General features: G+C 35.2%; 1 protein-coding gene across 1 annotated transcript in view; it reads right to left on the minus strand.

Moving 5' to 3' along the window:
- Nucleotides 1-494: 494 nt before the first annotated feature.
- arap3 (ArfGAP with RhoGAP domain, ankyrin repeat and PH domain 3) overlaps nucleotides 495-27,634 on the minus strand; it is a 33,979-nt gene continuing 6,839 nt past the window's right edge. Inside the window, exons 2-33 of the mRNA XM_016553679.1 lie at nucleotides 24,979-25,994; nucleotides 24,827-24,873; nucleotides 22,377-22,468; nucleotides 22,220-22,281; nucleotides 20,714-20,932; nucleotides 20,377-20,446; nucleotides 19,070-19,190; nucleotides 17,870-18,051; nucleotides 17,517-17,623; nucleotides 15,933-16,132; nucleotides 15,507-15,592; nucleotides 15,183-15,365; nucleotides 13,438-13,579; nucleotides 13,040-13,150; nucleotides 11,724-11,880; nucleotides 11,510-11,612; nucleotides 11,295-11,425; nucleotides 10,222-10,385; nucleotides 9,898-10,110; nucleotides 8,698-8,803; nucleotides 8,460-8,607; nucleotides 8,100-8,168; nucleotides 7,957-8,031; nucleotides 7,525-7,642; nucleotides 7,256-7,384; nucleotides 5,581-5,717; nucleotides 5,384-5,466; nucleotides 5,267-5,302; nucleotides 4,829-4,892; nucleotides 4,610-4,753; nucleotides 4,446-4,484; nucleotides 495-1,710 (exon numbers count right to left, since the gene is read on the minus strand). Coding sequence (XP_016409165.1) covers nucleotides 1,309-1,710; nucleotides 4,446-4,484; nucleotides 4,610-4,753; nucleotides 4,829-4,892; nucleotides 5,267-5,302; nucleotides 5,384-5,466; nucleotides 5,581-5,717; nucleotides 7,256-7,384; nucleotides 7,525-7,642; nucleotides 7,957-8,031; nucleotides 8,100-8,168; nucleotides 8,460-8,607; nucleotides 8,698-8,803; nucleotides 9,898-10,110; nucleotides 10,222-10,385; nucleotides 11,295-11,425; nucleotides 11,510-11,612; nucleotides 11,724-11,880; nucleotides 13,040-13,150; nucleotides 13,438-13,579; nucleotides 15,183-15,365; nucleotides 15,507-15,592; nucleotides 15,933-16,132; nucleotides 17,517-17,623; nucleotides 17,870-18,051; nucleotides 19,070-19,190; nucleotides 20,377-20,446; nucleotides 20,714-20,932; nucleotides 22,220-22,281; nucleotides 22,377-22,468; nucleotides 24,827-24,873; nucleotides 24,979-25,922 — 4,884 coding nt within the window. The 5' untranslated portion in view covers nucleotides 25,923-25,994 and the 3' untranslated portion in view covers nucleotides 495-1,308. The remainder of the gene's footprint in view (nucleotides 1,711-4,445; nucleotides 4,485-4,609; nucleotides 4,754-4,828; nucleotides 4,893-5,266; nucleotides 5,303-5,383; nucleotides 5,467-5,580; nucleotides 5,718-7,255; nucleotides 7,385-7,524; nucleotides 7,643-7,956; nucleotides 8,032-8,099; nucleotides 8,169-8,459; nucleotides 8,608-8,697; nucleotides 8,804-9,897; nucleotides 10,111-10,221; nucleotides 10,386-11,294; nucleotides 11,426-11,509; nucleotides 11,613-11,723; nucleotides 11,881-13,039; nucleotides 13,151-13,437; nucleotides 13,580-15,182; nucleotides 15,366-15,506; nucleotides 15,593-15,932; nucleotides 16,133-17,516; nucleotides 17,624-17,869; nucleotides 18,052-19,069; nucleotides 19,191-20,376; nucleotides 20,447-20,713; nucleotides 20,933-22,219; nucleotides 22,282-22,376; nucleotides 22,469-24,826; nucleotides 24,874-24,978; nucleotides 25,995-27,634) is intronic.

The following is a 27,634-nucleotide window of genomic DNA, read 5'->3' on the forward strand; positions in this document are numbered from 1 at the left end:
CTGAACTACACCCGAAGACTCAAGTCAACACCCAAAACCTATTAATGTAGTAATTTTAGGTTACACTTTATTTCGATAGTCCACTTTAGACATTCTACGCTACAACAATCTTGATATTGATGCCTCTGCATTCATTTTATTCTGTATAAACAGGTGAAAATCTCAATTAGCTAAAAACACAATAAAATTAAAAACACTTAAGCGCACATGAGCGAAATTCATCAAAATGCAAGACTTTTTATGCTATCACTTAAAAAAGTATGTGTTGCATATAAAAGTATCCGATTAGTGATGGAAAACATGCCATAACACTACCAAAATCCATTTTAGCATTAAATAAAATAGACAGTTCTATACAGAAGCAGTTATGAATTCAGTACAGTTGTAATGTTTCATATCTGGATGATCTATTTCAAAAAGAGGCTCAAAAACAAATTATACTTTATTCAATGCATAAAAATGGTTATTAAAACACAAAGAATAAAAAATCAGGGATTAGAACAGATTTATTTTGTTATGAACTTTATAGATGCCTTTATTAAAAGCCTGTAAAGAGGAGTGAAAATCTGCAGTGGAACGCTTTAGATTGTCAGGACATCATGTGCTGTATCTATACTGCCCTCTACTGTTACAGTCGAAACTGCTTTTATCCTTCTGATAATGCTCCTTCACTCTGTCACCAAACACTGAGAAATATGAGAATGATTCAAATAGTCTATATAAATAAATTAATAAATATAATACACTGTATACATATAAAAGATGGAGTGAAATGCACCCATACAGTAGTCATTTAATCAGTCTGCAGTCCAGGAATATCAGTGTAAATGTTTTCACTGCTAATAAGACCACCGATTATGTATTATAGACTGCACATGCTTTGCTTTCCATGCATTTCTTACTGTTATACTAAACATGTAATGTTACTGAGCCAAGAAATGTATTTTTACGAAAAGGAACTGAAATGTAATTTCATCTTTAGGTACAAATAATACAACAATAACATATAACAACGATAAAAAAAGGGAAATTTTTTTAAATGTTGAGAGGTCGTTTAGTTTTAGTGTAACAAGTCAACAAATGCACAAGCCAAAACAGATTTACCCAATTTATACAAAACAATTCTAGCACAGATTCACAGATTTTCATTTCAGTGACTGCTTTGGCACGATACTTCACGTTAATAAACCGATGGATTTAATACTGGATTCTTACAAGCCAATTTCAAACAGACACACGTGGCAATTTAATAACAGCGATTTCAAGTTCCAAAGCAAATTGCTCTTGAGATTGATCTAGTCTCTAAGCTCAGGTGAGGTTCTCATGCTGCTCTTCAGATTCTGGTTTCTTGCAGAACATCGTGGAGAGTTCCTGTAACAGCAGTTCCTGTTGGGGGCTGCATGATCTGTGGGACCTGTGTCTACCTGGGACGTGCAGGGAGTCCTCATGGCCCAGAGTGTCTAATGATTCTCTAGAGGATAAGAGAGAGTGCGCTGGGTTTAACCCAACCATGCGATCCAGGGAGGCGGCCTTCCTCTGTCCGAGGCTGACGGGCCGTGCTGGCACCTCCTGTGTCTCTGCGTGAGCGCTGGACAGGAAACTAGTTTCCAAAGATTTGAGCACCTGCAGACCGAAGTCGCCCACCTCCTCATACAAAGGTTCGGGGCTTTCAATGCGCTCCTCAAACGAGTCCTGCTGCACCTTCATGGGCTGAGAAGGAAAACAAAAAAGACAATTGCAAAGCATACCAGGAGGTCAAAACGATATCTGTTGTGGATTTCAGATTACAACACTTAATTACACTGGCCTGAGTCTTTAAACCAATAACACATGACAGGCCATCTATAACAGTCACTTCACCACAGTTATGAAATAGTTTTGAAAAACAAAAAGACTGAATTTAAATTAAAACAACATTAATATTATAAGAGAACCTAATATTCAATAAATAAATCTAGTGATAATAATCATATTAACCTTTTATCACAAACAATGTGATTGGAACCTTGATAATAATAATAATAATAATAATAAATATTAATAGTTATAGTTATATTGTTAATGTATTATTATTGTTATTATTAATAAATATTCATAGTTATGGTTATATTGCTATTTTTTAATTATTATTATTATTATTATTATTATTATATGATAACTATATTGTGTTATAATGTTAATAATAAGAATAATAGTAATAACAGTTGTAGTATACAGTAATAATTATTATTATTGTTGTTGTTGTTTTATGACATTACATTTTTATGCAACTATACATAACAAGAATAATATAGTGAATATACTTTTATATGAATCTTATAATATTACACACACTTTTATTATTATGATTATGATGATTATTATTATTATTTTGTTGTTGTTGTATGACACTTATGTATTAATAACTATATAGTGAATAAGCAGCAACAACAATAATTTTAGATAATACCATAACTATATTGTCTTTATTATTATTATTAAATAATTAATTAATTTTGTTTTAATTATCTTAATTTATTATTAACTATAAATGAGTCATAATTATAGTGAATATAGTATTATGAGAACCTTATAATAATAATAATAATAATAATTGTATATACTACTATTACTATGTTATGCATTTATTATTATTTATTATTGTTGTTGTTGTAGTATGGCATTATAAAAAATTTGCTATAATAAAATAGTGAATAATAATGCTATTTCATTTCATTTTAAATTACATAAAAAATAAATAATAACAATAAATGTTATAAATATTGTGTTAAATAAATAAATCTGCTATTTCACAACAGCATTGAATGTATAGCTCCACCAATCAGAGCAACCTATAATGCTATGTGTTTATAAAATGCAAGTAAGCTTATGAGCTTGTATCCTTGCGTATCCAAAGCAAATCAGTCTCCTGAACTAAGATCATAAAAACTACATCTCATCCATACGGGTGTTAGGTTTCGAACAAACTAGTGACTATCATCTCATGAAAATACCTAATCTAGATCTTGATTAGATGATCTACCATTATGCTAACAAAAGAAGTATTTGTGGTTAGCGGAAGGGATTTGCTCCTCAACAATGTTCAAAACAAATTACTTCCTTTTCTGAGTTGAAACTTTTGTCTCAGTATCAGAGCGACAACATCAAGAGAATTGATGAATACATCGAGGACAAAAGCATGAAGCCCACAGACAATTTGCTTGCGAAAGCTTTTGGGCCGGGACACACCAGAAGCTGCGGCTTTTTCCCAAAACACAAGAGGTGAAGCCAGCTCCCTGCCCTCCCTCAAGGCTACAGTTGCAGAACAATGCAGTAGAAGCCTTCTTCCTCCAAATGCATCCTGTCATATCAGGAAAGCCTGGTTCCCAACAGGAATGGGGGGGAGGACCGAGGAAGTCAAAGGGAATTCCTCAATTAAGTATAGGCTCTTTTGTAAAGCACACCCTTACATTTTTGAGCGTTTTTTAGACCCAGAGGTCATCTGATACTTTCCAAACCTCCTACTTTTACATTTTGACCAGCCACTGTAATCAGAGTAATTGTGACTGGTTGTGTTGAAGAAATGGCAACAAAACTTGTATGCAAAGGTGTGAAACTGAACATTAAGTTGGGTAATAGCTCACCCAAAAATTTACTCAGCCTCAGGCCATCCAAGATATAGATGAGTTTGTTAATTCCTCAGAACGGATTTGGAGAAATGTAGCATTACATCTCTTGCTCACCGACGGATCCTATGCAGTGAATGGGTGCCGTCAGAATGAGAGTCCAAACAGCTGATAAAAACATCACAATAATCCACAAGTAATCCACACCACTCCAGACCATCAATTAATGTCTTCTAATAAACAAATCCATAAATAAAGTTTTTTAACATTAAACCATCACTTCTGTCCAAAATACCAGTCCATAATCCATAATAACGCTTCATCCAGTGAAAAAGTCCATCCCCTGTTGTCCTCTCACATCAAAATCCACCTAAATATTTGTATAGATCTGTTTTGGCATGTTTTCATTAATAAATGGTGCTTGATCTGTGCATATTTCCCGCCTGATTCAGACAAGACAACGTTTTCATTGGAGAACGCAATATTATGGATATAAGACTAGTAATGATATGAAGTTAAAAATGTTATTACAAACACGCAGCTTTTCCCTTCAAAATATGTTAACTGATGGACTGGAGTGGTGTGGATTATTTGTGATGTTTTTATCAGCTGTTTGGACTCTCTTTCTGACGGCACCCATTCACTGCAGAGGATCCATTAGTGAGCAAGTGATGTAATGCTACATTTCTCCAAATCTGTTCTGATGGGGGGGAGGGGGCTTGAAGTATTGACTCGGAGAGGAGGGGGGCCTTGGAGTAAAAAAGCTTGAGAACCACTGTTTTAAAGTAATTCTTATATAAAATGCATTGGATTAATCAGCAGATAAAAAGAAATACTTACAAAGAACATTGAGAGAGCCCTTCTTGTGTGGAGCTTTCTCTGCAAAAATACACAGACAACAAGTTAAAGGGGTCATATGATGCGATTTCAAGTTTTCCTTTCTAAGCAAAGACCAAGTGAGCATTACATGCACTGAACCACTAGAGGACGCCATAGTGTTGTACCAGAGTCTGATTGGCGGAGAGCATGGTGGAGTTGGTATTGCTCTCCTCTCCTCTGATGGGCACAAGCGGCATGGTGCCAAACTTCTGCTTGGAAATGTCAGAGGAAGAGTGCCGTCTCATCACAGGTGGACGCAAATCATCATTCTGAGGGAGGGACGTTAATGTTAAGCTACAGCTCTGAAATGTCAATAAATTTGTTCAATTTAAAACATGCTGTACCTGTGCTTTTAGTAAATTAGTCATCCAGTCCCATAGTTCAGTCTCACAGGAACAGCTGAGGTACCTGTGCAGTCAAGGAGAGTGATTACTGTTCACTATGTAGCTATAAATAGACACTTTCTATAAAGCTTGTATAAAGCATTGTAAAGAAATGTAAAATGCTTTTAAATGTATTCATACTCATGTCCTATAATATGCATTACTGTCGCATAATTATTTACTTTTTCAAGGTACCTTTAAAGAGTGTAATGCATAATAACACTCACATATAACATGTTATAAGAAACTGACATATATATATACATACATATAAAGGGGTAATAAATATATATATTGGGGCTGCAAGATTTTGTTTTTGAAAAGTCTCTTATGAAGTCTCTTAATTCCTGTTCTATTCCATGCACACATATAAATATAACACATATAAATACCACTTACAATTGCTGTTTATCCAGCATCACTGTTAATCCCCATCTGCAAGTAAACACACTTGTTATTTAAAGTTATATCAAGTTCACTGATGTAAAGAAGCTTACTGTGGAACGTGCATCTCACTTTGTTGGTGGTTTTAACTTCTTTCTGATCCCCATGTAAATCTTCAAGGTTTTCAGTTGCCACTCTTTCTCAGGTTTGTTGCTCTGTGATGCAGAAAAGCTGCTTTTAGTTTTTCCTTTCAGTTCAGTGTCATCTTATTTACACAGAATCCTCTAACGTGCTGTAATGTAGAAGGTGATGATGAACAGTATACATACTTTTTTGTCCTTCATCAGGAGTAATCTGTGGTCTTTAATTTGGAAAGATCGCTCCTGGAATTTGTTTCCTTGCAAGAGCTTGGGCGGCTCTTCCCGACACTTCAGCACTCCAGACTTCACTATCTCACTCTTATAGGCTGCAGCGCACAACACACAGATACAACAGACACAAGGTCAACAAGCAACAACTACAGCTGTATCATTTTGTACAATTTTGTAACAAAGTATACAGTTTGTGTTTTTCGTATGACAAAAATGGTTTTAGAGTTGTATAGTAATAAATCAATGTGACACTGTATTATTATCTTTTTTTTCTCATTCTTGTATACTCTACTGTTCACAAGTTTGGAGTTTTTTTTTTGTTTTTTGTTTTTTTTACAAATTAACCGAAGGTGATGGTAAAGACATTTAAAATGTTTCAAAAGATTTCTATTTCAAATAAATGCTGTTCTTTTGAATTATTCATCAAATAATCCTGAGGGGGGAAAAAATCCTGTTTTCAACATTGATAATCAAATGTTTCTTGAGCAGCAAATCAGTGTATTAGAATGATTTCTGGAGGAAGACTGGAGTAATGATGCTGAAAATTCAGCTTTGATCACAGGAATAAATTACATTTTAAAATACATTCAAATAGAAAAAAATTGTTTGAAATTTTAATAATATTTCACAATATTACTGTATTTTTGGACTTGAGCATAAAACATCCTTCTTTAAAAAACAAACACAAAAATCTAACTTTTGAACAGTACTGTAATTTTATGCATTTTATCACCTCAGGTTAGTGGAGAGTAGGGTTGTGACAGTGAGTACATTTTCCCACCGGTTAATCGACGTGAGACAACACCGGTAATACCGGTATCACGGTGGGGGCGGGGGCGTTCCCTCTTTTCCTCGCTTTCCTTCGCTTTTAAATAACTTGTAAAAGCGGCGTGCGCATTTTACTTTCGAATTAACGGCAGTTCGGCGTCAATTGCTTGAATGCAACAACAAAATACAACGTCAAACTCACTTTAGCCTATATATAAAACATAGAACTTTTATTCACAAAACGAATAAAAATACACCATGCTATAGGGCAGACTATGCCTAACATAAAATAACAAATAACTCACATAAAGTTTAAATAGGTATACAAAACTGGAAATAGTAAACATGTATAATATATAACCAAATAAATAAGAAACGTAGAACGTTTATTAGCAAAACGAGTAAGAAAGCTTGGAGGCACGGCATACACCTTGATGTCAAATAAAATAAATAAATGACACAAAGTTTGAATAAAGCAAAAATCAGCAAACAACGTGGAACCAATTAAATAAGAAACTATATAATAAAGGCATTGAGCAGCCGCGTTCAGTTTTTAATTGTAGTGTCTGTTCTTTTACTGAATTAAATAATTTTTATTACTATAAAAAAACAAAACGACGGTGGGGGTCGGTGCCGCGGTGGGCATGTGACGTAACCGGTGTTACGGCTTAACACCGGTATCACCGTCAACACCGTCTATCGCTGCAAGCCTAGTGGAGAGACTACAGTATATGGAATATATGTACTTATAAAAATGTTTTTGTGACAATGCAGCACCACTGAAGTGAAAAATGGGTTCAAATGCTTTACAATATTCAACACATCATTATATACTCTAAATCTGATGAAATGAATATGCTTTCACCTGTGAAAATGTCTATAGCTTCTCCTCTAGGCACCTTCTTCACCACCAGATACGCTGAGCTGGGATTGGCCATTTTACACCACTGTAGCGCTTGTTCCAGAACCTTCTCTTTAGGGTGAAGAGGTCGCTCTGTGGAAATTACATGCTGCATTTATCTATTGTTTCTCCCGGCCTTAAAAAACATTGTTTGCCCTGCAGTGTCTGAGTAACGTCAGTAGTAACTGAAGTGAAATTGTGTTTGAATTAATTTGTTTGCGTTTTGTCTTTACCAAGCTCTCCTTCCTCGATGGCCTCAAAGGTCATCCACACGTCTTTTTCCCCTGCAGGAATATTTCTCATATACAGCACCTGATTGGTCAGCTCCTCAGCACACATTGTGGGAGACACCTGTGAGAAAGCCACACCAGAAGTTTGCATTAATGGTTTGAATCTGCCACCGTGTGGTAATGCTGTGCAACAGCAGCTCTCCGTCAAACAAAAAAACGTGAAATACAGTTTGAGTTGTTTTTTTTTTCACAATATTATTTCATGTATGTTAGCTTTGAGGCCATCTAAATGCTTGTGTACTAAAGGTTGACAAAAACATTAAGCAGATATACACACTTAAAATATATTGCTTTCCCCTTCCAGGACAACGGACAACAATATTGTTGACATCATATATATCTCATTATTATTATTTTTAAATATGATCTACTTACTTTCAGAGTGATGCAGCAGTCTGGTATCTTTTCTTCTAGATAAACTTCAATAATCAAGTCCCCTGCCTGTGAGAGCTGCAATAAACACAAAAAAAATATTAAAATATAATTTAAAATATAATACTATTAATTAATTAATCTACCTGTGTGTCTCTCCAAGTGGTTATCAAACTGATTTCCAGTTCAATCTGAGTTTGATGTTCTTCATCAATCTGATCAAACACAAAAAAATTTCAAAAGCATCAAAATGATTCACATTTGCATAAAACTGCATTCCACGAAAAACTATACAATGGTACTCCCATGTTTTTTGTGTTTTTTGTACCATTGTAGTATCATAGTATTCAATGATTTGCATGGTATTCAGAATTAAATAAGTTGCATAGTACATGGTATCTCCAAGTACTGTACTATCGTATCATCACCTGATATTATAACTTCACCACGGTGCCACCTCAGCACCGTTTTTGCTCTAATATCACGTTACGAAGATATTCACTTACATCAAATATATACAGGAAGTTATCGATGAGGTCTTCTATGATTTTGACCTCATGTTCCCCTTTCCCATCAGTCTGAAACAGGCTGGGAGCGAACAACAGGGACAGGTTCTTAGTGCACATCTGATTGAGATCAGCACACTTCTGCACCCTAAGAGAGAGGAAGACAAAGCCATGTGAGAGCTGCTATAAATGAACAAAGACCAGATGCTGCTGAATCAGAATCAGAATGAAGACTCACCTGTAGAGATGACTGATGAGCGCTGCTAAAGTCGTTCTGTTGACCCGAGGTAACCCTCGAATCAGCTCTTTGTATCGGTCCAAACGCTGTGGCTTTTGAGGTATCTCTGCATATAGTATGAGAAATCACTGAGATAACTCAAACTAGCCAAAATCCAGTATGTTTGTTGTCAGTCATACAAATATTCTGGGTTGTTTTCAACTTCATGTTTATGGATGCAAAATCCAGTTTTTGTAATGCACTACCAGTCAAAAGTTTTTGAACAGTAAGATTTGTAATGTTTTTAAAGAATTCTCTTCTGCTCACCAAGCCTGCATTTATTTGATCCCAAATACAGCAAAACAGTAATATTGTGAAATATTTTTACTATTTAAAATAGCTGTTTTCTAGTTGAATATATTTGAAAATGTAATTTATTCCTGTGATTTCAAAGCTGAATTTTCAGCATCATTACTCCAGTCTACAGTGTCACACGATCCTTCAGAAATCATTCTAATATGCTGATTTGCTGCTCAAACACATTTAAGATTATTATTATGTTGAAAACAGCCGAGTAGAATTTTTTCAGGTTTCTTTGATGAATAGAAAGTTCAGAAGAACAGCATTAATCTGAACGATAAATCTTTTGTAACATTATAAACGTCTTTATCATCACTTTTAATCAATTTTTAAAGCATCCTTGCTAAATAAAAGTATTCATTTCTATAATTTCTTTCCCAGAAAAAATTATACTGACTTCAAGCTTTTGAATGGAATAGTGTATAATGTAACAAAAGCTTTTTATTTCAGATAAATGCTGATCTTTGGATCTTTCTATTCATCAAAGAATCCTGGAAAAAAAATGTACTCGACTGTTTTAAATATTGATAATAATAATAATAATAAATGTTTCTTGAGCAGCAAATCAGCATATTAGAATGGTTTCTGAAGGATCATGTGACACTGAAGACTGGAGTAATGATGATGAAAATTCAGCTTTACCATCACAGGAATAAATTACATTTTTAAATATATTCATACAGAAAACAGTTATTTTAAATTCTTATAATATTTCACAGTATTACTGTTTTTACTGTATTTTTGAAATAAATGCAGCCGTAAGCATGCCACAGATGCATCTAATAGACATTATGCAGCAAATAACCCACAATATTTAATTAAACTGCGTATAAACATTCAAAGAAAGTGTACTGTACTAACTGGCAGCTTCCCTCCAGAAGGGGTGGAGATCAGCCATGAATATGGGATCATCAATCTCCCGAAAGAACCTTTTCAGTACATCGGTCACGTCCTCTATGAAGTTATCTCCAATGCGGAGTTTCACATTGCGGGCGTCCTTACGAAACTCCTCCATCAAAAGCTTGATTCTGGACTTCGCACCGTTTTTCCTGTATATCCCCTCATGGCCCAGACCTGCGTAAGAGAGATTCAATCATTCGGACTGCAGTGGTAATGTTATAGATTTAGGCAGGGCGGACTGTCTTCAGTACAAAGCACAGGGATTTGAGAAGTCTGTGTTCTCACCATACTGAGTTATAAAGGCAATGCAGCTGTCAACGATGATGGGGATGTCATTTCTGCTGAGCTGCTGGTCTTTCAGGGTGTTCCCTTTCCCTCCTGCTGCCTTCTGAATGTCTGTGTACCACAGGGAGAAATCGGTCCTGCCCATGCCCTGCAGATGCAGAGTCCTGCAGACAGAGTCATTATATTTTGATGAAAGATTAATGGGACTGGATTAATGGATGCAATCGTTTGCAATAAGGACTGGGAGATGTATTAAAGGAATAGTTCACCCAAAAATGAATATTTGCTGAAAATTTATTCACCCTCAGGCCAAGACATAGATGATTTAGTTTCTTCTTCTGAGAAATGTAGCATTCCATCACTTGCTCAGCAAAGGATCCTCTGCAGTGAATGGGTGCCGTCAGAATGAGAATCCAAACAGCTCATAAAAACATCACAATAATCCACAAGTAATCCACACCACTCCAGTCCATCAGTTAATGTCTTGAGTAGGGAAAAGCTGCATGTTTGTAAGAAACAAATCCTTCAGAAAGGTGTTTTAACTTTAAACCGTTACTTCTGGTCAAAATATGAGTCCATAATAACACTTAATTCCAGTGAAAATGTCCATCCCCTGTTGTCCTCTCGCATCAAAATGCACTGCCATATTTGTTTAGAATTGTTTTAGACAGTTTTCACTTGTAAATGGTGCTTCATCTGTGCATATTTCTCTCCTGATTCAGAGGACACAACTTTTTCAGTGTAGAAAAAATTACCATGGATAGAGGACTCATATTTTAGCGAAACAGCGGTTTGAAGTTAAAAATTTCTTAATGATGGATTTGTTTCATACAAACATGCAGCTTTTCACTTCACAAGATGTTAACTGATGGACTGGAGTGGTGTGGATTACTTGTGGATTATTGTGATGTTTTTATCAGCTGTTTGGACTCTCATTCTGACGGCACCCATTCACTGCAGAGGATCCATTGGTGAGCAATTGATGTAATGCTACATTTCTCCAAATCTGTTCTGATGAAGAAACTCTTTTACATCTCGGATGGCCCGAGAGTGAGTAAATGTTCTATATGAACAGGTTGGACTTCTGCAGAACAAAGAAGCCTTCTTTCCACTGCTGCGGGTCTAGCATGGCCTTGTAGCGCAGTACGCCCACTCGCTCGAACTCTCGCGCCAGCAGGCAGTGACAGCTGAGAGGGGTGGTGGCCTGCCAGAGATCAAAACCGAGGTGAGATCTAATGCACTGATGTGACAAGCTACATAGAGCAGAGCTTGTCTGATTAATATTTACCTTCCCTATTGCTCGCGCCCAACTGTGCAATGCATCTAGAGTCTCCAAGCCAAACTGGATCAGTTTATCAGATGTTAGGTAAAGTTCAAAAGTGTATCGAAATCTGAAAGGAACAACAAAGAATCATATTGTTATAATGTAAGGATTAAGATACTATGACATCTCTAAATCTGATTATGTCCTGAAGGATGTTGTGTTATGCAGTGGCACCCACTTGTCAATAAAGCCGCTGTTGTTGCTGGAGTCTGGTCTGCTAACTCCTAAACAGATGATGTCTTTAACATCGATCTTCAGACTGGGCTCATGACATCTGTCAGACTCATAGAAGAGAATAGACTTCTCCACCGAACACCAGTACTTTTGAAAATCTGCTGAATAAATAAAATCAAAAAGGTAATAAAAAAAAACAAAATTTTTTTCTGTATGTTTCATATCAGATGTCAAATATAAAGTCCAAGACCACTGATGTTTTGAAGTGAGTAGTAATCAGATGGTCATCATGATTTACACTCGTTTTAAAGTACCATTTTAAAGTGCTCCTCTGCGCACCAAGGCTGCAGTTACTTGATAAATATACAGTAAAAATAGTAATATTACAGTAAAAATAGTAATATAGTGAAATGTTATTACAATTTAAAATAACTACTTTGTAATTAAATTTATTCCTGTGATGCAGTTGAATTTTCAGCATCATTACTCCAGTCGTCAGTGTCACATGATCCTTCAGAAATCATTCTAATATGCTGATTTGCTGCTCAAGAAACATTTATTATTATCAATGTTGAAAACAGTTTTGCTGCTTAATATTTTTGTGGAAACCATAATACATTTTTCAGGATTATTTGATGAATATAAAGTCTAAAAGACAGCATTTATGTGAAATAGAAATATTTCGTAACATTATAAAGGTTTTTACTGTCGCCTTTGATAAACTGAATGCATCTTTGTTTAATTAAATATAAATTTTGTTGAAAAAAATCTTACTGAACCCAAACTTTTGATGCAATCATTTTAATTTTGTAATGATTTTTTTCAGATGAGCAGTGTTGGGGAAAGTAACTGTGTTACTTTTTAAGGAAAGTAATGTAATGTATTACGTTACTTTTGCATTACTTTTTGTCACCTGGGCTGGGCTTGGATATTTGTTTTTTAATAAAAAAAAATAGTTTAATTTTACACAACTGTAAAGGCGCTTTTACACCAAAAGTGAAATAAATAAGCCTCAGACTGAAAGAAGTGTCTCTGCACATCACTCCTATTTTGTCTCAACATGGGGACAGGAGAAATGTCAGTGAATAAATCGGAAAACAAAAAGTTGTTAATTTAATTTATTAGATTTTATTTAAAAGTAATGCATTACTTTACTAGTTACTTGAAAATAAGTAATCTGATTACGTAACTTGTGTTATTTGTAATGCATTACCCCCAACACTGCTGATGAGTATGAAGTAGTTAGATGGTACTGAATAGCTTTGTTTTTACTGAAGAGGTCTGCTACAGTTTGCTTGTTTAGGGCACATAGTCGCCTACCGTCTCTGGTTCTGCGGGATAATGTCCCTTTGTTCAAGGAGCTTGACTTGTAGAGGTAGCCGGAGTACAGGATGGGCTGCATGATCTCATCATAGACACAGGAATCTGAATCCAGAAATTACAGTGAGATACTTCACACCTATTGTATTTCACTTTGACATATATTACAATTTCCATATGCTAAAAGTGAAGTATGCAATTTTATTAATGTTACAGTATAGAGAATCAAAGAATGTAGCAAAGCATACATTCAAAAAACATTACTCACCTTGTTCAAGATGGAGAATTCTAAGAGAACTGTGATTTAGTTGATCTTTTTCCAGTTCTGACTAGGTGCCTATTAAATTGCAAACTTCACCTTTAAGAAACATGGCTGTAGTGAAGTACTAGAACGGTACCTGCAGACTGTGTGTATGAGTAATGCGGGGACACGTGCTTATCGTTTCCATTAGCGTCAGCGAGTCGAGCGGCCTCAGCCTCCGCAAAAATCTGAGTGACCGTTTTTAGCAGGTTCTGCTCAGTCACAGCGGTGCACAGCGCCTGCAGGGTGACCACATACACACACAATCATATACACACTTCAACAAATGCACCGCTAATAGCATATTTAGCCAGCGGACATTCAAAGCTTCTTCTAAAAATCCCTCTATTCTTTGCAGTCCTTTTATTAGTGCTCTTCATTATTTATAATTCACAACACAGCCATCGGCTAATTCGGGGGTTCATAGGTAGCCTGGATACACAAATGATAGCTTTGGTAAAGTCCTGAGAAAGAATAATACATCCTAATCTTGGCTTGACCGCTGGCATAATACTTAGATGGCTCTAGCTATATTAAGACAGGATGTCCTCACTGCCCCAGTGGTGACTGATCTAAAAGTTTTCTTTTGAAGCAAAGCTATTACACGGAGAAATGTCCGCTGCAATAGTTCACTGCGGTTCTTATTTGAGGAAGTATTCAGGGTATTTCAAAATTAAGTGTGTTGCAGAAGAGGAAAGGGAAATGCATTTATTGTGCAAAAGTGTTGAAGTTATGTGGCTCTGAAGACAACCGTGTAAAATATTAATCGTTAAATGCAAAAGGCCTATATACATCTGCACAAGGTTTACACAAAGGCTTCAGTCAGTGCTAATTGATAACAGCAATATAAGGTTTCCATTTCGTTGAACAATGAATTCCCTTGATTTTCCATGGCCTTTCTTACAGTTCATGATTACTGAGCATTACTAAGAATAATGTATATTTACTATAGATATTTCCATGACTTAAAGGTTTTAAATTCACTAAAAAAAAAATTATGATATTTATATTTATTATAATTATATAATTATTATAATTATAATTATTATTATTATTATTATTACTATTTTATTGTGTATCTAAAAACTAAACAATAACAATAGTAGAATTACAATAGTAGAATTACAATAATAAAAGTAATTATTATTATTATTATTATTAACTTATTTTATTGTGTGTAGTATTATGATTACTGTTGATGTAGTAAATTAGTAGTAGTAGAATTAATATTAATATTATACATTTTTTACATTATTATCATTATTATTATTAACTTATTTATTTTGTGTTTTGTGTAATAATACTAATATTATTATTATTATTAACAACATATATACTTATATAACTTACTATATTAACTTAATTTAACTACATTTTTATTATTATTATTAACTAATATAATGATTATTTAATGTGTTTTACATATTATTATTTTACTACACCAAGGGCAGATTAAATTGTTGGTGGACCAAACATAATTTTATCTACCGTATTGGCCCGAATATAAGACGACCGCGTTTTTTCAGATGTATTTCCAAGAAAAAAACATCGTCTTATATTCGGGTCAATACGGTAATTTCCATACATTTTCCAGGCCAGAAAACTCCATTTTAAAATTCCCTGATATTCTGTTTTTTAACTATGAGGTTTAAAAATAAACGCTTTGAAATTAAAATAAAATCTGACGTTAAAGATGCCATGTTCAGCACTCCTGACTGTACTTTTAAGACTGTAAGTAATCTTAAATAATTCATGAATAATCTTAATCTTAATGACTGGTAAACAAGTCACCATTGGTTTGCATGATCTCTCCTCTGTAGGTGTGAATGGCTTAACCTTTACCTTAAGAAGTTCCTCTTGGGTGCTAAAACTGGGATGAGGGTGGCGATATCTGCCTTCTCTGTATTTGTGGGTGATAAACTCTCTCCGCTGCTCTGGGGAGGCGTCACAGTCCAGCTCCTCAGTCACAGGAAGTCTGGCCGCCCAAAATTCATTGGCTCTATCATTGCCAAGCATTATGAAGAGCTAGAACACACAGAGATAAGAAAAACCTTGTGGTAAAATCACTGGGGATATCAGGAATCCTGATCATTGGAATAAAAAAAGATCTTTTCACAAAAAGACCTGTAAAAAAAAAAAAACTCAGAACCCACGGCAACCCTCTACCTGAACGATCTCATTGCTCCACACGCTGGTGTCTAGTTTCAGACTCTGCACTTTCGACACCATTGTGCCGAGACCTCGATGCTGGCCTGCAGGCAGACAGAACAAAAGAGGCACCACATCACTCTCCACGCACCATTCATTCTGTTTGTCCCACAAAGACTTCATGATACGGTGCCTCTGAGCCACTTTTATCTGTAGTATATGGCACAGAGGACTTCACATGAACTCTCAAATGAGCTTAGAAACTCTTAGCACCATCTGTATCAACCTTAACACCGCACTGCCCTTCCCCATACCAGCTAGTCACTGTTTGGAAAAGGCAAAACATCTCACACCAACTGTTTTGATGAATATATAGCTTAAATCAGCAGAATTCACAAGTTTACATGATAAAAGTCATCGAGCTGATAAGTCACCGCCACACACCTGCGCAGTTCTTGCAGATGACCACACAGAGATTGATGGATGCCCAGTCCGAATTGATGGCTTTGCAGTCTGCGCAGATCTTGTTGGACCTGTTGGACCAGATCTTCTCCGCCACCTCATAATCAGATAGTGTTTCCGCTATAGATTCCTGCAGGGCCTCCATCCAGTCCCTCTTCTCTCGCTCCGACTCTGCCGTAAAGCTGCAAGGATGCACACAACCCTCTTAATGCTCTGCCAGCATGGATCCGATTAATTGTCTCTAGTCTCTAGAGACTATCTCTTTATTTCAATAAAGTCTATGTATGTGTGTGTGTATTACAAAATATATACACGTTCAAACGTTTGGGGTCTGTAAGATTTTTTTTTTTTTTTACAATAAAATACTTTTATTCAGCAAGGACACATTCAATTGATCAAAAGTGACTGTAAAGACATTTATAATGTTACAAGATTTCTATTTTGAATAAATGCTGTTCTTTTGAACTTTCTGTTCATCAAAGAATGCTGATAAAATTGCCCTAGTGAAAAAAATATACTAACATATATTTGTATACTACAAATACATTTACATATTTATGGGCTTAATAAAAATACCCTGTAACTGAACTTTTAGTATACTAAACTTGTAAACTTAAATTCTGCTAAATTGGAACAACTAATTTTGTGCTTAATGCACTTTAATTGTGCGGAAGTAATGCTGAAGTCCAACTAAAGATATATTTTTCTGATATTATACAGAGATCATACAATCTTTATTTAGAGGATATTAAAACACATTTTAGACATAATATTAAGAAATATGCATTGTGCAATAAATAAATAAAGTTATTATAATTTTATATCAGCAAGTTTTAAGTGATATGTTAATAAATATGTTAATGGATTGGAAGTATACTTAGTATGAAAGATATGTATTTTAAATCAATTATAGCATAGGTTTTTTTTTACTAGTGAGTATCAGGGTTGCCACAAAAATATTAAGCTGCACATCAGTTTTCAAAATTGATAATAATAAGAAATGTTTCTTTAGCACCAGTAACAGCTACAGAAAATTTAGCTTAGCCATCACAGGAATGAATTAAATGTTAAAATACAAAGCAGTCATTTTTTGAATTATTTCACAATATTACTGTTTTACTCTATTTTCGATCAATTAAATAGGTATAAGAGAATTTCAAAAAAATCTTACTGACCCCAATCTTTTGAAAGGTAGCATAATTAAAATATTATTCTAAAATATAGAAATATATTAAATATTATTATGTATTATATATTTTTAAAGATATAACATTTTTAATTTCATGGGGTTTTTTTTATCAGCATATTTGTCTTGTTTTCCAGTAAAAACATCTAAATATCCTTAAAACAATTTATTCAATTTACTTGAGAATTAAAATGGTGTATGATAACAGGACTTGTTTTTATAGAATATGCCTTAGTGGCCAATTGATTTTTCTTGTTTCGATTTCAGACAAATCGGCAAATCCCTGATTAAACAACGTATTTGGAGATTTGGAAATGACTTAAAAGGGTAGACACGTACAAGCTACTTAACAGAAGCATAGCGTGACTTGAACTGTTTACCTGAAGGTTTTATAAGGTGTAATGAGATCAAAGCTCTTGCCCTTCCCATCACGAATTGTAGCACCTCTGGCCTCAATTACAGTAATTCCAATTCCATTTTTAAAGCACTGCAGAACACATATCACAAAGGGTCAGCCTTAAACCAAGAATTACTAGTAAAACCTCCATGACGCAAATGATTCGAGGCTAATTTTGAATGAATTGCACATATGCTATAGGAAGTTCAAAATGCTTCAGTATCGACAGGAAGTTCAAAAAACTCAAATTGCATCACACTGAGAGATGAAAGAGGCAAAGCAAATCATTGGCACTAAATCTAGAGTAGTATGGCTATAACGTGATTAACTAATCACCTGCTCACTCTTGTACAACCAGATCTGCTCCATTATAATGGCTGTGTAGATCTTTGACTTGGTTTTGAGCTCCAGGAAGCCGCTCTTTTGGCAGTGACTGCCGGGGCCAAAACGTGGGCGGCCAAAAACCAGCTGTTCTTTGACCCGCTCCTGCAGCGTGTTGCACCATTTGCACCTCTGAACTATGAAAAGAAATAAAGCAGGATCAATTGGTTTCTTTTGACCTAGTAAAATTTTAAATAAGTAAAACACTTTTCTAAACAATATTTTGCAATATTGTGCCATAATATGTGACCCTGGACCACAAAACCAGTCTTAAGTCGCTGGGGTATATTTGTAGCAATAAAAATACATTGTATGGGTCAAAATTAAAGATTTTTCTTTTATGCCAAAAACCATTAGGATATTAAGTCAAGATCATGTTCCATGAAGATATTTTGTAAATTTCCTACCGTAAATATATAAAAACTTAATTTTTGATTAGTAATATGCATTGCTAAGAACTTAATTTGGACAACTTGAAAGGCGATTTTCTCAATATTTAGATTTTTTTGCACCCTCAGATTCCAGATACTTTTCTAAACAATATTTTGCAATATTGTGCCATAATATGTGACCCTGGACCACAAAACCAGTCTTAAGTCGCTGGGGTATATTTGTAGCAATAAAAATACATTGTATGGGTCAAAATTAAAGATTTTTCTTTTATGCCAAAAACCATTAGGATATTAAGTCAAGATCATGTTCCATGAAGATATTTTGTAAATTTCCTACCGTAAATATATAAAAACTTCATTTTTGATTAGTAATATGCATTGCTAAGAACTTCATTTGGTCAACATTAAAGGTGATTTTCTTTAAAGGTATTTTGATTTTTTTTGCACCCTCAGATTACAGATATTCAAATAGTTGTATCTCGGCCAAATATTGTCCCATCCTAACAAACAATACATCAATGGAAAGCTTATTTATTCAGCTTTCAGTTGATGTATAAATCTAAATTTCTGAAAAATTGACACTTGAGACTGGTTTTGTGGTCCAGGGTCACATATATGTTTTTAGATGGCAGGTTATGTCAATACTATATCAATTTGCCAACATATTGAGATTTTTGGTCATGGGTTTGGATTCCAAGGGAATGCATGAAGTTATAACCTGAATGCAACGTAAAGTCGCTTTGGATAAAAATGCTGTGCTTACCATCATTATCAGCTCGGAAGACAAATGTCCTGTGACTTGTGACGACCTCAAATTTATTGTCTTTGGCTACGCGGGCCATCTGTATGGCAGCTAAGGGAATCACACCTTTGGGATAAGCATCCTGGGAGAAAGAGACCATTTGTGTTAGGAATAAGTGTACAAGCATATGTGACTTCAGAAACACAAGGGAATGTGGGAATTGTTTAGATTCTGAAGGGCTTCGGGCAGGCTGAAGTGATTAAAGGGGTCATATATCATGATGAATCGGTTGATTGTGCTTTGAAAACATGCTGCACTGTAACTTTGGGAGCACAAAACATCCTGCCCAGCCCAAAGAGACCATTTATTGTAAACCTGACATGACTATATAGTGTAACATAACATTTCCCAGATCAGCTGTGCTGAAAGGTTCAACACACACACATGCATTTGGTTGTCAATCAGCACCATCTATTGTTCTGGCAATTTGCTTTTCATTCAGCTCAATGAATATTGGTTTCACTCTTCCATTCATCAACGATTCATTAAGATTTCTTGTATCGTGTTTGGTGTGACAGGGCCTTTACACGTCAACAACATCTATTCAGTGTTGTTCACCTGTTTAACACACTATTCAATGTTGACAATATGGCAGGGGCTGATAAAAATTACATTTAACAGTAAACCTTTGCTCACACACATACAAAGATGGGATTTATGTCCAAGCAGTTCAGAGAGAGGGTGAAAAAACTACACTGGCATTCAAATGTTTGGGGTCAATAAGAAATTTATACTTTTATTAAACAAAGACACATTACATTGATCAAAAGTGACAGTAAAACATTTAACTTGTTATAAAAGATTTATATTTTAAATAAATGCTGTTCTTTTGGACTTTTCATAAAAGACTCCATCACAGTTTCCACAAAAATATTAAGAAACACAACTGCATTATTGATAATATTGTGCAGCAAATCAGCATATTAGAATGATTTCTGAAGGATCATGTGACACTGAAGACTGGAGTAATGATGCTGAAAATTCTGCTTTGCATCACAGGAATAAATTACATTTTAAAATACATTCAAATGGAAAACAGGTATTTTAAATTGGAACAATATTTCACAATATTGCTGTTTATCCTGTATTTTTGATTAAATAAATGCAGGTGAGCAATTTGGTCAAAATCATACTGACCCCAAACTTTTGAACAGCATTGTACATTATGACTGTTAAAGTGCAAAAAAAAAATGATATGAAATGAGTGATAGATGTATGATAATCATAAAACATTAGGATGGCACTGAGTTGTTGACATGCAATCATACCTTTTCACTACCATAGTACATCAAGTTCTTCCCATCAAACTTCACATATCGTTTCTGGAACACATAGTTTCTATAACAGAGGAACAAAGATGACATCAGAGAGAAACAACTACACTACAAAGGTCAATATAGTGCTGTCTGAAATTATTCAAGGAGGAAATGAATCTATAGACACTGGAAGACGTCAAGCAGAGGACAGGAACAAACAGCAGGAGACACAACATGTGAAGTAATGACAAACCGGTCGGAGAGGACAGACAGGGAGCAGAAACAGCCATTGAGGAGCGTGCAGGAGACGCAGAGATGAGAGGAGAGCAGCAGCCCCGACGGGGCGTACCCTTGAGGAGAGAGCTTGTCCAGCCAGCCGCTGAGGATGGGTGCCGCCCGCTCGGACAGCGAGGTGAAGCTGGCGTAGGGAGAGATGATGTGGTCCTCGTCCGCTTCGATGGAGCCGAGTATATGAGGGAGGGAGAACGAGTGAGAGGCCGGAGACGGTTCACCCACAGTGCAGTAGCCTGGAGAATCAAGACGCTTGAGCCACGAGTGATTGTGCTGCCTGTGAGAAGACGAAGTTAAAAATATAAACTGGACAGTAATATTACTACATGAAAAAAAAAAACGGTTTCATGTTCCAGTAAAATGATGGAAATCTCTTGAAAATAAGCGAAATAATAAAAAGCAAAAATGCATTTTTCAGTACATTTATTAAAGGAATAGTTCACCCAAAAAATTAAATTCTGTCATTAATTACTCACCCTCATGTCGCTTTTGGGTAAACTATCCCTTTAAGCATAAATAAAAATGTAGTGAGATTTATGCTAATAACATGGCAAAATTGTCAGTGTTCAAAAAATATATATATATATAATATAATATAATATAATAATTATTATTATTATTAAGCAAAATTAACGGTTCAAAATATTTTCTAAAAATTGTAATATTTTTATTTTTATTGTTGTTGTTGTTGTGAAATAAACCATTCAAGAAATATTTTCTAAAATATTATTATTATTATTATTTCTTTTTTTGTAGTTGTTACTACAATCTTAATTAATTAATTTCATATAAAAATGGAAAGATAAAGATCTCAGTGGATGAAACAGTCTACTGAATCGAAAAAATAGGGGTGTGTGAGAAAAATCACAACATTTTAAAAAACTAACATTTTAAAGAGTTCAATATCAGAATGTGCTTCTACATCACTTCTTGCGCAAGCTTCAGGACGCACTTGCATCAAGCTTCACAATGTGCTGTTGTAGCGCTTCATGATGCTATCATGAAACTGTGTATGACAACTGGCTGGAAGCGATGGTTTATTGTTTAAAAAGTTTAAAATGTTAGGATAATCCATAAGGGTGTGGTTGCATGGATTACTATCGTGTTCATTTTGCATGGATTTTTAGGTATCGGCTTTGAGGGTTTCATCCACTTGCATTGTATCTCTGCCACTCCAGAGATAGATTGCTTTTCTATCAATTTTAATTTGTGTTCATCTGAGGAAAGAAAGTCATATACATCTGGGACAGCATAAGGGTGAGTGAACGATGACAGAATTTTAATTTTCGTGTGAAGTATCCCTTTAAGACATTAAAGCCAATTTGTTTTATTAAAAACATCCATCTTTGCCTCACAGATCCAGACCCTTGCACTGGAAGCTCCGGACTCACACGTTTAGACAACAGAGGCTGGAAGACACTAGAGCTCAACCAAGAAAACACATTGACTCTCTTTATCCTATTGTTTTAGGTGTCACTATGTGATTAGCAGCTGGATATAACGCTGTGGGCAAACCAAACATTCTGCAGTCAATTTTAACTCTCATGGAAATACTTGGACTTACCCATGTTCTCTTTGTTTATCTTTTTTATTTGCAGTCTTTTCCTCACTTTTGGTCCTCTCAACCTAAACACATTCAAACATAAATAAATTCCACCTACTGGAGTACATAAAGTGAGAAAAAAATGGTTTAAGAGAGAATTTTTACTTAAGTATCTCACCTCTGAATGCTGATATTGTCGTCTGCTGTAGAAAACAGTTTCACAGTACGGGTTGATCATTTCATCTTCATCCTCAGCAGATGCTGTGTCGCCTGAACAGAAAATAGCAGCATTACATAAATTCATAAGATAAAATAAATGATTAAAATGCTAAAAATCCAACTCAAGTCTTCTTTAGCCATATGACAGCATAGTGTGTAAAGCACATTAAAGCCACTGTTTAATGAAAATCTTCCTATCCAGCATAGCTCTCAAATCATAACATAAAAAGGCAAATATGCACAAGTGAGGCAGTAGGTTGATAATGGATGGCAAGCTTTTAGCGCATTTCACTATTGTTCAAAAGTTTGGGGTTGGATAAGATTTTTTATGTTTTGTATGTATGATCACCAATGCTGCATTTGTTAAAAAATATACAGTAAAAAAAATTATAATATATAGTAATTTTGCAAAATATTATTACAATTTAAAATAACTGTTCTGTTTGAATATATTGAAAATGTAAATGATTCCTGTGCTGCAAAGCTGAATTTTCAGCATCATTACTCCAGTCTTCATTGTCACATGATCCTTCCGAAATCATTCTGATGATTTATTACCCTCTTTAACTTTATATTATGCTGATTTGTGTTCATCTGCTTCTCCCATTTGCTCTTTATTTATTACCCTCTTTAACTTCATATTATGCTGATTTGTGTTCATCTGCTTCTCCCATTTGCTCTTTTTACATTGACTATCACTCTATATAGACTAATACAATCAGATACAACAATAATTTTATTACAATATACACTGATAAATTTAACATTCACTTCAGTGGTATGAGATGGCTGGATGCTTTCAACTGATTTCCTACTGAACCGTCACCAACTGAATTGCAGTGGTCAAACTATTTAAAATATAGTGAATTAAGCTACAAACTCAATCATAAAGCACAATGTTTACATCTAACATGTATTTTGAGGTGAAGCTCGTCATTTTAATGGAGTGTTTTCACTGGTTAGCAGTAAACTTATTTTCGGAATGGAAATATGGATGTTTTATTTGTAAACATACTTTTTTCGCTTATTTCAGTTAATGTCATTAAACTAGCGAGCTAAGCCAGTAGAAGTACTGACATGGCTGAAGACGGCTGAAGCGGAGGAACAGACAAACCGATTCAATTGAGTGAGTCATATTATGCTGGAACAACTCCGATTGATTCAAACATTTTGGTCAATCAATTGAAGCGATTCACTAGCAAAAAAACTGATCAAAAGAGCATTTAATTTTTGAATTTCGACATTGCTTGTATTGATTTTAAAAAGCACGTATAGTCAGATATAGTTATGGGTGAGCTTTTTGGATCGTGTATAGTGAATCAATTGATTCAGATCAGGACTTCAAAGCGTGTATAGCTTATCATTTGATTTAAATCGGGGCTTCGGAGTGGGTTCGCAAATCATTTGATTTAGAACGTAACTTCGCGTATTGTGAATCTTTTGATTTAGATCGGAACTTCGCATATTGTGAATCTTTTGATTTAAATCGGAACTTCGGAGCATGTTTGTGAATCTTTTGATTTAAATCGGAACTTCGGAGCATGTTTGTGAATCTTTTGATTTAAATAGGAACTTCGGAGTGAGTTCGCCAATCATTTTGCAAATTGAATGATTTGCGATCTGCGCTCCAAAGTCCCAATTTGAATGATATGGCTAGCGAATCTTTTGATTCAGATCGGAACTTCGGAGCGCGGATGATCACAAATCCTTTGTTTTAGATCAGAACTTTGGAGCGTGTTCGTGAATCTTTTTATTCAGATAGGGGCTTCAAAGCGGGTTTGCGAGTCATTTTATTTAGATCGGAACTTCACGTATCGCGAATCATTTGATTCAGATTGGGACTTTGGAGCGGGTTTGTAAATCTTTTGTAATAATAAATATCTATATTCATCATGTGTCCTCTTAAGGTGAAAAAATATGGTTACTATAGTTTAGCCATGGTATTTGTAGTAAAACTGTGGTTATACAAAAAAAATGATTACTACACTTTTACTGTTGTGCTGCTAAATATTTTTGTGGAAATTAAATAATGATCTACTTTTTTAGGATTCTTACAGAAAAGAAAGTTTAAAAAATAGCATTTATTTGAAACATTATAAATGTCTTTACCGTCACTTTTGATCAATTTAATTGCTGAAATAAAAACTTCAAAAGAATAAATAAAATTGTACTGACCCCAAACTTTTGAATAATAGTGAATACATTAAGCCTATACATATACACACTCTCATCTGCTCTTCACACAAATACTATATATTGTACAACTTCGTTCACTTTCATTGTACAGAAAACTACATTGTTCATTCGTTGGAAGAAAGAAAGTCATAAATATTAGGAACAACTTTAGGGTGAGTAAATAATAACATTTTCCACAACAAAGTTTGAAATAAGGGTCAGTAATAAACCTACCAGATGTTCTTTTAGGTGTTTCAGTTGAGTTAGACTTTTCTAAAGTGCTATAGGAGGAGAAACTATAGTTAGCTGTATAAAGATAAACAAAACTTTGTCACAGTCATAAGAATAACAATACAACAGAATGACAAGATTTAACAAGAGTTTACCTATGATTTTCAGTGGATGGGCTAACCTCCTGGCGTGGAGGCGGAACGGGTACAGAGCGACTCCAAAACACACGTGGAGTGCCTGGTAAAGTGCCACAGTAGATTTCATTAGAGACCATCTCTAGCCCTGAGCAGGGTGGACTTGGAGGTGAACCGAGCATGTTAGTGAAGGGAGAGCACTGATAACTCGAGGGGGAGTCAGGAGGGGTGCTCAGACGCTCCTGGTCTGACATTTTCCTGAATGTGGATGGGGGAATTCCTCGATTTAACCTAGGGGGCACTGGGGGTAACGGATCACTAGTCTCTGGGGCCGAAGTGGTATTACTCAAACCTGATTCGCAAGGGCCCTTTTTTGATTCAGTAGGTGTTTCAACAGTGTCTGTACTGGAGGATGAACCTTCTGCAACTTTTAAAAGCGGGTCCTGAGATGACTTTTGGTGAGGTTGCACTTCATGTTGTGTTGGTAAAGAAATTCTCTCTGCTCTTAATCTGTGGAAGACAGTTCTTGGTTTTGGTACCGGCTTTACGACACTGGCGCTCCGCTCTGAGAACGAGCGCTTCACTTGTGCACAAAGATTCGGGGCCGAGCTGTTACGTAAGGCTTCTAAGGCAGTGCTAGGGTGTCTTGAAGGAGAATGAGGCTCCGCTTTGACAGGGGTCACCTCGTGAATAGCAGAATCTGAATTACAGCGATCTAGCGAGGGCTCTTTCCTTTGATGTTGACAGATCAGCTGAATGTGCTCGACCAGTTTGAGGATACGCTTCCTGTGGCCGGTGGCAGTGACTCCCACCCTGTTCAGAGCCACATTGTCCACATGACAGAAGTCTCGGGCGAGGAGAAAGCCTGCCTGACGGAAGTGGTCCAGATACCTCTCGAGGTGGATGGAAGCCAACAGGTCCTCTGCATCTGAGCATGGACCGATTGTTGTTGCCATAGTGTGCATGGGTGCTCATTAGGCTGCATGCAAAACAGCAGCAATTCCAGCCAAGAGCAGAAGACGACACCAGTCCTTCATCTGAGAAAACAAGCAAAGAAAATAGGCTTCATTGCAAAGAAAAGACCTCTTTAAATGGATAGTTCACAAAATAAAAATTCTGTCATTTACATCAAATAGTTGATGGCAGCCATTGACTTCCATAGTATTTTTTGTCCATACTATGGAAGTCAATGGCTACCATTTTTACTATCACTAATCCACCAATAATTTGATCTACCCTCAGTCCAGCACATAAATAATATATAAAATACATTATATTATACAAACAAAGACTAATGGAAGTATGTAAAAACACTCAGTCATAAACAATGAACACTCATCAGAAATTGCTGCAATACAAAAGATTAATGTGGACTTCCATAACCCACAACTGTATTGCAAAAATATAATGAAAATGTCCCTGATACTCGCTTAAGATATCATAAATTTAAAGGTATGCTATATCATTCCATATGAGAGTATGAAAAAAATAAACAGTTTTGGAAATATGTGAAAGAAATGACAGAAAAGATCCTTGATGTTAATATTCCATTGTGATGTTTACTTTTTTTTTGTTTCATTTATACCATAAGGAGATTGATTTAAAAAAAGAAGAAAATGTATGTTCATAAACATATAGCCTATCCTGCAAGTAAAACAGCTTATTACTTTACACTGAAAATATATTTGAGCATATATTGTAACAAATATGTCAATGTAAAAGAAAACACATTCTTAAAATATGGTGGTGTTAGTGAAGTGCTAACAGAAAACTAAGAACAGAGGTGGTAATGAATATTATTGTAAGGTACGGAGATGTTTTGTGTGTGTGTGTGTGTGTGTGTGTGTGTGTGTGTGTTTTGTTTTCTTGTTCCTGTTCTTTGTTATATGCAAATACTTGTGTACATGTGCACAGTTAAAATGTCATTAAAATAATGGAGAAGGAATAATAAAGATTACAGTAGATTTTTACATAATAAAAATAATAAACAACAATAATTTGTCTGAAGTCTTGCTCCTTGGTTTTTTGTTGTTGTTTTTTTTGCATATTTATTTTGTGTTCATCCTGGTGATCGTGTTATACGTTGTTGGAATTTCCCTGTTTTGCGTTGTACAATTAGCAATAAAAAAACAATATATTATTATATAACAATAATATTATCCATATTATTTTCATTATGCATTTTAATAATACAATAATACAATTATTATACTAAAATTGTGCCTAAATGCAAAGACAACCAGTAATTTAAATCTTACAAAATAATTAATGTCCACCTTTGTAAGTTTGACAAACAAAAGACACGGCTGATAGTTGCAGGGAGGTTAATGGTCTTTTATGACAGAACATTTTTCATCCGCCTGAGACTGAATCACCCTGACATTTGCAGACGATGGCATGACCCCGCTCATAGACTCTTAAAACCACTGCACTGGAACAAAACAGTCATTGAGCGAACAAAAACAAATCTTTGTACCATCTGAAAATGAGCATTCAGGTTGAACACAAATGGGAATATTACAGTATCGCAAACCATGATAAGCTGTAACACGGCGCACATGCAAGCAATAACAATACGGTCATATTTCTTAGGACTATTTTTCGAAGCCTCCATTCATTGAGGGAAAGCTGTTGAAAACGTGGTGCACATGAGGGAACCAGTCGAGAAAAAAAGACT

This window comes from Sinocyclocheilus rhinocerous, unplaced genomic scaffold, assembly GCF_001515625.1.
Source record: "Sinocyclocheilus rhinocerous isolate Xijiao unplaced genomic scaffold, SAMN03320098_v1.1 scaffold44, whole genome shotgun sequence".
NCBI lineage: Eukaryota > Metazoa > Chordata > Actinopteri > Cypriniformes > Cyprinidae > Sinocyclocheilus > Sinocyclocheilus rhinocerous.